Source organism: Ambystoma mexicanum, chromosome 5p (assembly GCF_040938575.1).
Source record: "Ambystoma mexicanum isolate Mex_15411 chromosome 5p, UKY_AmexF1_1, whole genome shotgun sequence".
NCBI lineage: Eukaryota > Metazoa > Chordata > Amphibia > Caudata > Ambystomatidae > Ambystoma > Ambystoma mexicanum.
Genome location: NC_090930.1, coordinates 446526761 through 446540464, shown reverse-complemented (window position 1 = coordinate 446540464; position 13704 = coordinate 446526761). Strand labels below are relative to the sequence as shown.

Here is a 13704-nt window from a genome sequence, read left to right as displayed (position 1 = left end):
AGGGGCAGGTGGTGATACCCTGCCTCAGAAAGCATCCCATTTAGACATTGTGCTACTTCCAAAACTGCAAGAATGCTAATAAGGGGAGTTGGCAAAGTGGGAGCGAAATAAGAGTGAAGCCTTGTGGCACTTGAAGTCCATAAACATTATTTCCAGCTTGGAGCAAGGCGAGGTACGAGAAGGAGCAACTCGGCCAGGGCTGTGAGTAACCAGGCAACAGAGAACGGAAGGCCAAGGAGCTGTTTGACTACAAGAGAGCAAGAGGAAGCCAGACGAAAGATCTGTGTTTCCAAAGGGACGTAGAGGTTCGCCGTAAGAAGCCGAAGAGCGGAAGGGAGCAGTCCTTTGATGTGCTTGAAAGTTGCCAGTACCCCCCACCTCCTTGACATCAGGAGTGTTGGAGTGTTGGAGTGTTGGGGAGGAACGGAAGGGCTGATGGTGGAGAGCCCGATTTGTAAAAGGCACATGTGATAACAGTAACAAGCAAGGTTACACATCTGAAGTAAAAGAGAAAGAGACGATTGTTCTGAAGCAATACAAGTTAATAGAGTGGTCCTATGAAATGAAGCGCAATGCCGAAAGTCTCTGTGAATCATGAAAAGTATCTCCCGGTGAAGAGAAGTGTTTATGAACTTTAATGTGCCTGTGAGAAAAGCAAAAACAAGCGGAAGGTTGCCAAAAAGTGAAACTACAATACCAAAAGGCATTTCACGAGACTGGCTTGAACCCAGCAGAGGGAAGCCTACAGTGGAACTGGTTTGATCAAAGTGGTCATGCAGAGATCTAGCAAAATCCTATGCAGTTTCGAAAGTTTTCGACTGATGTGTTTAACTGAACAGACTTGAGCCCGACTGTGGGAAGTCTGATGGTGTGTTTTGTGTAAAAGCGTGGGGAAGGGAACCCCAAGAGAAAGGACAGGCAAGCCCGGTAGAGGGGGAAGCCTGTTATTGAGCTGTGGTATAGCCCGACAGAGGGAAGCCTGTAATTGAACTGTATACCTGATTTGTGTAAAAACTTGGGGAAGGGAACCCCAAGAAAGAGGAGGCTCAAGCCCGACAGAGGGAAGCCTTCATTGTAAACTTTGATAAATGAGAAAGACATACAGACTGTGATATTTAAAACAAAAAAAAAAGACAGACTTGAGCCAGACTGAGCGAAGTCCGATTGTGAAAGAAGGATGACACCCGGACTTGGATGAGAGAAACCTGAGAGATCTAATTGAACTGTAAGCTGTTCAAAGACCGGACACACGCTCTTAAAACGTACCTGCAAACCAAAGTATGACACCCTGAAAGAACTGTCGCTCACCTATCCTTACCCCAAATCCTGAGACCACGTGGGGAAGGCAGATGTAGCCAGTTCATAGAAGCCTTTTTGGCCTTTATTTTGAAACACTATTTTCCTCTGCAAACATCCTTTTTCACATTTGTATAGTGAGAGCGAGGGCAAGGTTAGGTTTCTTTAGTATAGATCCCTTTTTGTTTTGACAAGACTGACTAGGACTGGTTTCTTTTAGTTGATGGTCGAGATTACTCCCATCTTAGCTATAGCATTTGTGGTGTTCCTTGTTGACTGATTTGTCATTTGCTTAGATATGACATATGGGCTCTGCAGCCACAGTCTGTGATAGTGTTATGTTTCCTAAGGGACTCTACTTGCATGGAGATTGCCATGTCAGCCCTTGCGAGCATCAGAGTTTCTTCTAGAGACCTGGTTTGTTGTAATACATTTTTTCCGGAACTCGCACCCTGCAATTACTTGTGATTTCAGAGCTTCCTCCGTTGAGATATGGTCAAAATCACACTACTTGACCCTCTTATGCAGTCGCATCACAAATGTGTCCAATGGCTCACCTTTCACTTGAGTGGTGGTGTAAAATGTATGTCTCTCATAATCAACATTGTTATGCGGAGCAAAATAGGTGTTTAATGAGTCAATAATTCCTGTGAATGTATTCTTTGCAGTGTTCGGCATCTCAAATACAATGTCTCACACTGTTGGCCAAGTGAATGCATGAGTATTCCTCTCAGACACTGTTCTTCCATAACTCCAGTGGCGTCACTGTAAATGTATAGTTCTTTTAGCCATCTATTCCAGCGTGGTGCAAGACTGCTGGTGTCTGAAATATCAAATGCTGGGACAGTCTGTAACTTTATGGCCTCCCTCCATTCTGCTTGGCAAACCAGGGGAAAATGATGCCAGGGTGGCGTTGACGATTGGCCCTTAACCTTCAGACATGATAACTATGTGATGGGCTTGCTTTTACTCAGTGCTGTATTGATGGCAGGTCTTGACACAATCTTGGACACGTTGTGGGAGTGTGTAGGCCACCTGGCCTTTGGATTGAGCTGTCCTGCTGTGATACATACCTTCCCTGCTCCTCACTTTTAACTGCAAGGAGAGAGTAGGTACGTTACTGTGTCCTGGAGCCTATATATCCACTAGCACAAATTATCTATGCTGCTTGCATGAGAACTTGCTGGGACTGAAATGCTGCTTGCAGACCTGGCTCGCCACCAAAACGAATGTGGATAGTGGGGTAGGGGCGCTCGTCGAACGCTCCTTCCTTAAACGCTCATATATTGGATTTGCACCACAGGGAGGAGAACGGGGCAAATGGTGCACTACAGGACCCAGTGCAGAAGGCCCTCTGGCATCCGCGGGTCAAGTGCAGCCTTTCACACTTTTTTGCAATTCTGTGATAAGAGCCGCTCTGGGGTACGCAGGGCACGCTTTCTTCCTTGTCCCCATAGGCTGAGTAGTGTGGGTTCACTCTGCTTCTCTTACCAGATCCCTACCTAAGTAATAAATTACAGACAACTTATGTGTATGGAAAAATTGTAGGCCGTAGGCATTTTATTTTCTTACAGAAAATACAACACAACAAAAATAATTACACAGCCATATGCTTTTGGGCACATTGTGTCCAGTTCCGAAGCTGCCCAAGGCTCCTCCTGAGTCCTTGTTATCCCTGAGCCTTCGTTCCGGGGCACATGCCGCCTACAACTTTTCTTGGACCGTGTACCGAAAGAGTACTCGGCTTTCTTACTTCTGCTCGTTCCTTCTTTTCTTGGACGGTGTACCGAAAGAGTACTCGGCGTTCTTACTTCTGCTCGTTCCTTCTTTTTCAAACCGTGTACCGAGAGAGTCCTCGGCGTACTGGCTCCTGCCTGCACCGCCTCTTCTTCCGTTTTTCTTGTAGGGTGGGTTGGGTGGCAAACATTTTTCCTTCCCCTTCTCCAGGTACCAAGAGCCTACCCGAGAGAGGTGAGCTCTTACCTGGTTTGTGCCGCCTCTCCTTTTCCGGGCTTACTTATACCCCCCCCAGGCCTTTTGTTCCTTCCTGGGGGCGGCCGGGTTACCCTCTGACCCCATGCTGTTACAATTCGCACCTTACCAGGTGCTGTTTCCTGCCCCTCCTGGGCTTTTGTTTCTTGTGGCGCCATTCAGACGCCCCTCCCTATGCTTTTGTGCTGTTTTCCTCCCACCCCGCGCCTAAACTCCCAGACCCTCTATCGTCCCGCATTTCATGCGGCCCTGGGCCTGGGTCAATGTTATATCAAAGGGACCACTTAGATGATTGGGAGTGTGCACACTATACGAGGACACAGTGCTTGCAGACATGCAACCTTCTTCTTTATTAACTTGCTCTGTCCGATACGACCCCCTCCATGTGATCTGTCCTCACGATGTCCGTTCCTAGGGTCAGACATAGACACGGGACAGGCAGAATGCCATCTTAGAAACAAGACACTACAGTCAGGAGGCAGTAGATCTCGGCATAATGTACTATGCTGGAGTTCGTATTGTGGAGACATAGTCTGTATTTGCACTGAGCAGGTGCAGCAGTGTTGATGTATGTATTGCAATAGAACCCCACCCAACCAGCCCACTTGTAGGGGTGTGGGGGAGAATGGGAGGGTGGAGTGGGCAAAAATATGTCCGCATTTATTTCTATATGAACTCTGGTAAGTAGACAACTCCTGTTTGCATCTGTTTGATGCAGCATGCCTAACAAGTCATTCTCTCGTAGGCCATGACAACATTGGGAATGCAGGATTTCTGTCTGATGTGCATATAAAAGTGACCTTTCCTTATTTGCTTTGTTTTTGTAGTATTCCACACCGATCAGGACGACCCGTCCTCCAGCGATGATGAAGGGATGCCTTACACGCGGCCTGTGAAATTCAAAGCTGCACATGGATTCAAAGGACCTTACGATTTTGAACAAATTAAAGTGGTACAAGACCTTAGTGGGGAACATATGGCAAGTTTACATTTCGGTCTTCATGGCACTGCACGCTCTCACCATATTCATGTTGTCAAATTGGTCATTTTGACTTTAAGGAAATGTGTCCACCGTTGTTATCTTGATCTCAGTTTGAACTCTGGGAAGTAGATATTGTTAATGTAATGTGGCATTTGTATAGCGCCTTCATGCCATTGGTATGATCTCAAAGTGCTGTAGGTGAACGCCCTTGGAGGATCTATGTCCAAGATATGAGAGATTGATCCGAGTGATTTAGAAGGTGTGCCTGTATTGTAGCCTGTAGGTAGGGGTGGCTAAATCTCTGCTAGCGCCCCAAGTAGAAAAGGCTTGTGTTTGTATGCTGTGAAGGCGAGTATGCAAGTCAAGGACACTGATAATGTGTCCAGCTAGACTGTATTTTTATCTTGGGACTTATCTGCATTCTAGTGGCAGAGGCGATATGTGATCTGAGATCAGGTAGCGGGTGATTGCAGATGTGTGGAGGTGGGTGGCAGTACCCTGGGCGGGATACAGCTATCTTCCATCTGTGTGATACGTACCAGTGACAGGGTGCAGGCCCTGTCATGCGGGACTACAGGGATCCGTTCTGTTTGTGCTCGGTACTTTCTTCGAGTCTCCTCATGCAATTCATCGATACCCCCGCCTACCTGTTTGGGAACTGTCACACTGTATGTTCCATTTTTCCAAGCAAGATACATTGGCCATAGCTTAGCAGAAATGAATAGTGGCAAATCGCTGTTATTTTACTGCTGATAGAAAAATAACCTTCAACACTTGTTTACCAAACGAGCATTAGCAAAGTGAGTAAGTCCTGCATCAATCAAAGCCACATGCTTGGTAAAACATCATAAACTCAGGCACAGCCTCATAAGCACAAGTGCTGCAACAAATGTTAGGTGCAGCCTCATTTGAGGCGACTGCAACTCAGTAACAAATGCAGCAAATGACCCTTCTCTGCATCTAGCGTATGCCCAAGTGTAGCCTTATTTGCCAGTTATATCTATCATATTTTCAGGTGCAGTATGTATGCCAAATACAGGCTTGTTCATTTGGTACAGCATCCCATGTTTACTATGTTTGATTACACGTACACAAAGTAAATTATTACTAGCGCTGAAAGAAACCATAAGGTGACGTCAAATCAAAATGGTGAGCTGGGGACAGAGGGGAAAGGGTATGTGAACAGATAAGTCTATCGGGTACGTTTATCACTCTTGAATAGCCGAGTCTTGAGCAGTGTTCTGAATTGTAGTAGGGTGGTGGTTTGACATATGTAACTAGTTATTTTCTTTATAGAGATGGCAACCTTTTAAGAGTAGTTGATCTGTCCATTTACATGCAGAACATGTCATGTTTTGCGGTCATTTGGCTAACCATCCCTTTCACAAAAGATTCATATTATTAGGGTATTTATTGAGGGCAGATCTTGCTTTGGGAAGCAAGAGTGCTTTACAAATCATAGGTGGAAGGACACTGTGAGGAAAGCGAAGATGCACCGGGCGAGCGGAAGGGATGGCAATTTAGCAGCAAGGAATCTACAAGCAACCAGGGGAGAAAACAGTGGGGAGCAGATCACCCAGTCTCGGGTAAGGTGGGGAGTGGAGTGTGAGTGGACTAGGGTTTGGGGAGGAGATGGTCCTTGAAGAGGAGGGTTGTGAGCTCCATACTGAAATGCAGGCCACACAGCAGCCAACCAAGCCACTTAAAGATCTGCACCAGTGCAGAGCAAAACCAAGTGGTCCATTTCCGACTGAAACAAGCATAGGATATTCCGCTTAGTGGCAGGTTGCGCATCTTCATCTACAGCAGGTGCCGGATCAGAGGCTGGTCTTGGCAGTTGGAGCATCTCCTTGATGGAAGTAATCAGCTTTTCCTTAGCTTTACCAGGCTTCATCCGGTGCATAGGTGAATTGTAGCGGAGAGAAGCGGAGAAAGGCACGACAATCAGCTAGTAATGTGGAGGAGGTGCACTCCAATGTCTCCCTGGGGTTCCCAGATGCAGACCACTGCAGCTCCAGCTGGACCCACTCATCCAGCTCCAATCCTCCCCTCTTTAAGCCTGGCTTCTAAAGTAATTCAAAGCAAAGAAAAGCTCAAACTCCAGCTCAGCAGACCGAAGGGTATATCGCTGTAGGATGAAATGCTTCAGAATACGAGGCAAGGTGCACAGCCCAGTCCTTGTACCCTACGCCGAGGCTAGCAACTGTCCACTTGCACTATTAATGGTGAATAATGCCTGTAAGTTGCTGTATTACCTCGAAGGACCTGCACTCCCGCTCACCACCACCACCACCACCGCTCCAGCCTCTGTAGGGTGCCAAATGGCCTAGTCAAGTGTGGCATTGAAGCCTCCTTTCAGCCTCTCAGGGGTGAGACGTGAGAGTTGCTTAATCCATTCTGAATAAAAACCCCTCTAAGGTGTGCACGCTCTACCTGGAAGGATTTGAGTCAGCTCCTCAGCCTGCTGCTTGACATTTTTGTTCTGACGAGATCTTGAGATCAGCACCGGAGCTCAAGCCTCAAGGGGGGAGCTCCCCACCCACCGCCGTAGCGGGAGGATCTCCCCCGCTTCTTACCGTTTCCCGCTCCGGATCCTTCGGCAGCTGTCCCAGCACCGCAGTATCTGCAACAGAGCACACTTCCTGCCAAGATGGGCCCCCGCTGTTATAGGGAGCCGATCCTTGTACACGGCTCTGCCATTGGCGGGGGGGGCAGGGGTTTATGATGATCTATTCTTGGTCAACAGCTGCCCGCTTCTGCTCCAGAGAAGCAGCTGCTCCTGGCTAAGGCACGTCTCTGCCCTCCGGGCCGGGTCTCTGCCTTGGCAGTCGGTAAGGTTGCTTTACTGCTCTCCACTAGGCAGCTGAACTGCTACAGCTTGTCACTGTCCCTGGACTCCGGTGCAATAGTGGGCTCCACTCAGGCTGGAACTCCCAACTACACCACCATGTTCTTGCTCTATGGCGCTCCGGGTCTGGACTTCGTGTCCACGCTGATTTCGAAGTCACTGCCGACTCCACAACTCCGGAAACGCGAGTCTCAAGGTGCCTGAGGGTTCAGATCAGTATCCCCGGCTTCAGTCGAGCGAGATGTAGTGAAGCTATTAATTGCCTTTTTCACTTCCAAGGATTGCGGAGCTCGTGGGGGTTACACCGCCATCTGCCTCCAGCTAGGCCATGCCACCTCCAATTTATTTGACATTATACAATATTTCACTTCTCCTTGCTACCTCCTTCAGAAGCTCTAGTGTAAGTGACTGAAGTTCAGATTTGAAAGGGGCAGTAAGTATCATTGTTGCAACTGCCTAGCTTTCCTTTCTTCATACAGCTTGGGAAAACCGGTCGCATCCTCTTTTCACAACAACTGACCATCCCTTGACACACAAGTTGGAAAAAAAAAAACATTTTGCCAAAGTAGAATTTTTCAGGGCGTTCCAAAAGGGGCAATTCACATTTTTGACATATATCCAACAACCATCCTGCCTCTTATAAAGATTTCCAGAGTACTGTAGACTGTTCAGTGTGGTACAACAAGCAAGTTGTGTATTTAACTGAGTTGTTTTACGGTTCCGGAAAAAGTTGTTTTATATGCAGACTATTCTCAGAGATGCAACTGCCTAAGTAGGTCCAATATCCACAATGCCCCTGCAGTCTTTGTGGTCAGGGCTCTAAATGCCCTGGCAGCTGCTTTAGGGCTGTACGCCCAGCAGGAAACCTTCATATTGAAAACCACCCTGACCTAGAAGTGTCTTCATGCTCACTTGCTTCCCCCTACTATAGAAGTGGCCATCCGAGCGGAGGAATTCAGCACTGTTTCTTAGATGCACAGGCACTCTCATTGTTTGTAGAAAGTTCCTCCCTGTCCCTCAGTGCTGTGAGGTGTTGTGGCTTTGACATATTGATATTCAGTGCTCGTTTCCTGTATTTCACTAAGTGTGTAGTGGGTAATAAACAGGGGCTGAATCTAAAGCAAGATATGCCAGAATGGTACATTGCTTCCCTCACCTGTGTTGTTTTTCTTCATATACCACAAAAAGTGGCCCTGTAGAATGCAGGCAGTTTCCTTCTCACATGAGACAACACCTGATTTATGACGTGGAATTTGCCACAAACTGAACACTGCTTTGAACTGCACAGGTGAAAATGTAGTCGAGGCCAAAGAACTGGGTTGTGATGCACTTTCAATTGATAACCAGGATGCCGAAAGCCCCTTTTTTTTTTTTTTTTTTTTTTTTTTTTTTTTTTTTTAAGAAAAACGTTCTTTCTTCTGCAAAATGTTACCTTACTACATGGAAACAATGAACAGTATATAACTATACAATTAAATAGTATGGCGTCTAAAATGCAGAGCAGCAGTTAGGATAGAACAAAATATATTGCTACTCCCTCCAAATAGTGGAGGAAAGGAGTTAGAGAAAGCTAAAAAAAAACAGAACAGTTCCAGTTCTTACATTATCCAGAAAATATTGTTAAGCATTTAAAGATGACTTAATGTATTCAACTGTACTTTCGTAAACCAAAATACCATGTATTTTCAAATGAAGCAAGACAACTTGAAGTGCATTCGATTCAGTATATGTGAAATAATGGTAAATATAAGTGATACATAATGCAATTAGATGCTCATTTTAAATGTATTAAGTTATAATTGTGTATAAGACTTAAACATGGAATACATTACTGTTTAAATCTGCATTGCCAAATTGGTGTTCTAATGTGTGTTTTTCAAATTTGATTTTATTGATTCTTCCTGGGATCCAGACAATAAGGTTATTTAATTTTAGACTAGCATACATTATTGGGGGTGAAGTTAAAATCACAGAGAATATGGTTAGCCATCTGGAGAAAACAGGTGTTTTATTAGCCATCAAACAAATAACCACATTATATTCTCTATAACAGAGACTGTTATGGAGAATATACTGTCTATCTGCTCAAGGCCTCTGAGTATTGGTATGCCCCATGCACATGGGTACATCTGAAGAGAAATATTCTCAGGAAATGCCATTAAATACATTCTGACTAGGCCTCGAACTCTTCTTCTCAACTGATAATCTGGACTGAGCCCATGACTTCAAAAGCAGCCAAAGGCACTTAGAGCGTCCGTTCATATAAATGTAGACATTAAAATTTCCCAGATGATCAGTTGATGGAAAAACAAACAAGAGGCCTACCAGCTACCCATATAAATCATTGACTGAAAGTTTAACAAAGGGGCCTCTGCGACCTGCTCACTGGGTTTATTGTGCTGGCACAAACCAATGAAATTTGAATACGCATAGTGGTGAATGAAAACATGATTTTAGCTATAAAATCCCAACCATGAGGTTTAGAATCAAAAGAATAGCTATTTTGGATCCGTATGATTCCCTGCTACAGAATTAATCTAAACACGATATCAGTAGATGTATTAATTAACTTGCTGTTGCCAGCGTAATATACGTCGTTCTAGCATATCTTAAATGTTAATATCGGTCGGTAATTCATAGGGTCACTTCTGTCCCACTTCTTAAATATCGGGATTACCACTGATCGCTTCCAGGAAGGGGGCATAGATCCCTGTGACTTATTAATGGTCATTGAAAAGGCTAAATGTATAGGTAACTGTCTTTTGAATTTGAAAGGCATATTGTTATCAGATGGAATGAGAGATATGTGCGGTAAAAGAACTGTATCAAAGTTCTATCAATTATACAGGCCTCTGATATGTCTTTGTAGACGCGTAATTGTCAACCCTTTTTCATTTCAGAGTCCCAGTGATAACATAAGATTGCATACTAGCATAATTACAGCACCTACTTTCAGTTTTAGCTTGTGAGGAGGTCTTCGTCCTATAGCGTTTCACTCTTTAGAGACTGAAATGTTGCGGGGTGTGTGTCTACAGAGCCATGTGATAGGCATGATTCCATGGGCTCCTGCTGATCCTGACGAAATACGGCAGCCACGGGATGAGGGGCTACAAGATACTAAAGATATAAAAGCATGAAGTAGTGAGGAACTGGAAGGTGTAAGCTGGAAACTGCCCGTGCACAAGCCATGATACGCGAGCTGAAAAGTTCTTCAGAGCGGCAGATGGCAAACAAGCAAGATCGAGGGTGTGCTCTAACAAAGGACAGGGCACACAGACCTCTGTGACACTGAGAAGCGGAGCGCAGAAGCCGAGAGTTTTGGGGAAGACAGAGCAGAAGACGGCTGGCAGTGTGAACGTGATTGCCTGGTACTAGCGCAGGGGCCGCACATGGCCAGTGGGTCAAATCCCCCTGCGGGGGCAAGAACAGGCGAAGACATCGGAATCGAGCAGAATTAATTAATGGTCATTGAAAAGGCTAAATGTATAGGTAACTGCCTTTTGAATTTGAAAGGCATATTTGTATCAGATGGAATGAGAGGTATGTGCGGTAAAAGAACTGTACCGAAGTTCTATCGATTATACAGGCCTCTATGATGTGTCTTTGTAGATGTGTAATGGTCAACCCTGTTCCATTTCAGAGTCCCAGTGATAACATAAGATTGCATACTAGCATAATTACAGCACCTACTTTCAGTTTTAGCTTGTGAGGAGGCATTCGTCCTACAACGTTTCACTCATTAGAGACTGAAACTTTGGGGGGTGTGTAACTACAGAGCCATGTGATGGGCGTGATTCCATGGGCTCCTGCTGATCCTGACGAAATACGGCGGCCATGGGGTGAGGGGCTACAAGATACTAAAGATATAAAAGCATGAAGTAGTGAGGAACTGGAAGGTGTAAGCTGGAAACTGCCCGTGCACAAGCCACGATACGCGAGCTGAAAAGTTCTTCAGAGCGGCAGATGGCAAACAAGGAAGATGGAGGGTGTGCTCTAACAAAGGACAGGGCACACAGACCTCTGTGACACCGAGGAGCGCAGAAGCCGATAGTTGGGGAAGACAGAGCAGAAGACAGCTAGCAGTGTGGACGTGATTGCCTGGTACTAGCAGAGGGCCGCACACGGCCAGTCGGTCAAAACCCCCTGCAGGGATAAGTACGGCCGAGGACATCAGAATCAAGCAGGAAAGCAAATGCCATTTTCGGAGGTGTCGGGATCGACATAGAGGTGCGGACAGACAATGGTGGATGCTCCCCACACGAACAGCAACAGAAAGAGCAGCATCAGTATACACAAACCAGCAAGCCTTTGCGGATGATGGCAATGCACCACATATGACCAAACTTTATGCCCATGAACACGGACATCGCGAAACACCTTGCAGTGGATGGCTACATTGTAGAAGCGAGGGAATGAGAACTTAGCTAAACGCTCACCTGGACACACACTGAGAAGCAGCAGGACGGGAGCTGGCACAGAACAGAAGGTCGAGATACATTGTGACGCACTCTCTCCCTTGGCAGGCGAAATCAACTACTGACGGGGAGCTGCGGCTACAGATGCTGATATGTAATTAACTAAACAAAGAACCGGGCTCCCACTACACGACCCATGCGGGATGAGCAGGGTGCAGAATACCAGCTCGTAGAGAGGCAAGCCTGCATGCTGTAGCGGACAGCAGCACACTGGGGAATACCCACTAACAGCGTAGGGATTCTAGGGCAGCCCGGTCCGATAAGTAATCGGAAGAAGTGCATGCAGTATCCACGACAGCTTGATTTGAGGAACATTGAGTACACAACTTGAAGGGCTGACTTGGGAGGAAAGTACTGTGTGGACGGAGTAGAAGTATCAGCCACATAGACCCCATTATGGCTGTGGTCAGGCGTAGGTAAAGGATCCTAGAGTGACATGCAACACAGCAAATTGTGGCCTCCTTTAGAGGCGATCCAATAACATTACACAAGGGAGAGGTGTGGTGATAAGCAGACAAACACAGAGGTCAAGGAGATGAAAGAGCAGGCAATGTGCAGATGACACAGACATGCATGTAAAGAACTACAATAGGGAGCAGTGAGGCTACATGGAAGACGCATCAACATCAGTAGTTTAACGCACAGCTGAAAAGCTGAAAGCCACGGTCGTGCGGCAGAGACTTTGTGCATACCCACAGGGACTTAGGTGCCTGGGAGCAGGCCTGCAGCACCCGGATGACAAGGTGAGCCTATGAATGGGTCATTGAGTGTTGCGGGCAGATCAGAGGATACGGTGGCCCTAGGGTGAACACAGGGGCCCTGGAAGGAAGTGTAGCAGCAAGTGCAGTGGATGGCAATAAGCTCCCCAGGACAGAATGTTCACCCCGAACCAGGGGAGGTACACTTTTGCATCTTAAGCAAGGTAATCTAAGTGGAGACATCTCTTAGGAGCACAGAACATATTTCATTCTGTTAAAACCAAGACACCTGTTGCTGCCCAAAGGTAGCACCGGGCACGGATCGGTGCTGTCCGCTGGGTCATTTGGGAAGTAGCAGCAAGCACTGACGCAGAACTGGAAGAGGACTCCAGGGCAGTGCGAGAAGCAGTGAACAGGCAGGAACACTACCACCAGACACCTGGGGCACCCACCGAAGCGCTTCCAGGCGAGGGGACGATGTGAGGGGCGAAGGTAATTTGAAACAGAGGAAACCCCTGTCAAGAGCAGAACTTTGAGGAGACCCCAGAGAAGGTAGCAGGCTTAGTTACAAGTACAGGCCCTAGGAAGACATATGTAAACCACGTGCCATAAGGTCAACAGTATTAACACTGCCGAACATAGTACTGCAACAGAAAAGGAATAGCGCCACGTTTGTCTTGGGAGAAGACGGTGCCACAGAGCAAGCGGGTGCAACAATGGCATCCAAACCAAATAAGGGCAAAGGGAAACGGTCATCGATTGACACATTAGCCAAACCTGCACAAATGGTGGACAGTGGCAAGACAACAGCGCACGAGGCGAGGAGGCTCCCGGGCGAAGTGACCACCAGATACTAGAGGCCATAACTGAGCTGAAGTCGACACTGGAATTCAAGATTGATATAGGTATTGATGTGAACCTCTTGAGAAGTGATGTCAGGGCATTGATGGAACGCACAGGGGTTCTGGAGAAAGAAGTGAAAGCTAACATTAGCAGTTGCAACGACAACTCCCAGGAGGTTTCCAGACTGCAGCAGCAAGTGCAGAATCTTAAAAACAGAGCGGAAGAGGCGGAAGGTTGAGCACAAAGGAACAATGTACAGATGGGTGCGCTCCCGTAAGGCATAGAAGGTTCAAACTAGACAGATTTCATCGAAAATATGCTGTTGCTGGAAATAGGAGTTGGCAAACTCACCCAAGGGTTCACAGTTGAGAGGACGCATAGGGCCCTGACAAAAAAAAAAAACGCTGCCAGGAGACCCACCCCTGCCGATAATAGTCAAGATTCTAAATTATAAGGACAGGTAGAAAATCCTGGAACACTTTTGAAAATGAGGAATGATCTGCCGAGCGTCGGCGACTATCACGGCTTACTCTGATTATACTTTCCTGGTGCAAAAGCAAAGGATGAACT

At 46.5% G+C, this 13704-nt stretch overlaps 1 protein-coding gene across 4 annotated transcripts in view; it reads left to right on the top strand.

Annotated features, from left to right (window-relative positions):
* WDR44 (WD repeat domain 44) overlaps window positions 1-13704 on the top strand; it is a 1281409-nt gene that overhangs the window by 853396 nt on the left and 414309 nt on the right. For all 4 annotated transcript variants that reach the window (XM_069612853.1, XM_069612855.1, XM_069612854.1 and 1 more), the window contains one exon: window positions 4116-4267. In XM_069612853.1, coding sequence (XP_069468954.1) covers window positions 4116-4267 — 152 coding nt within the window. The remainder of the gene's footprint in view (window positions 1-4115; window positions 4268-13704) is intronic.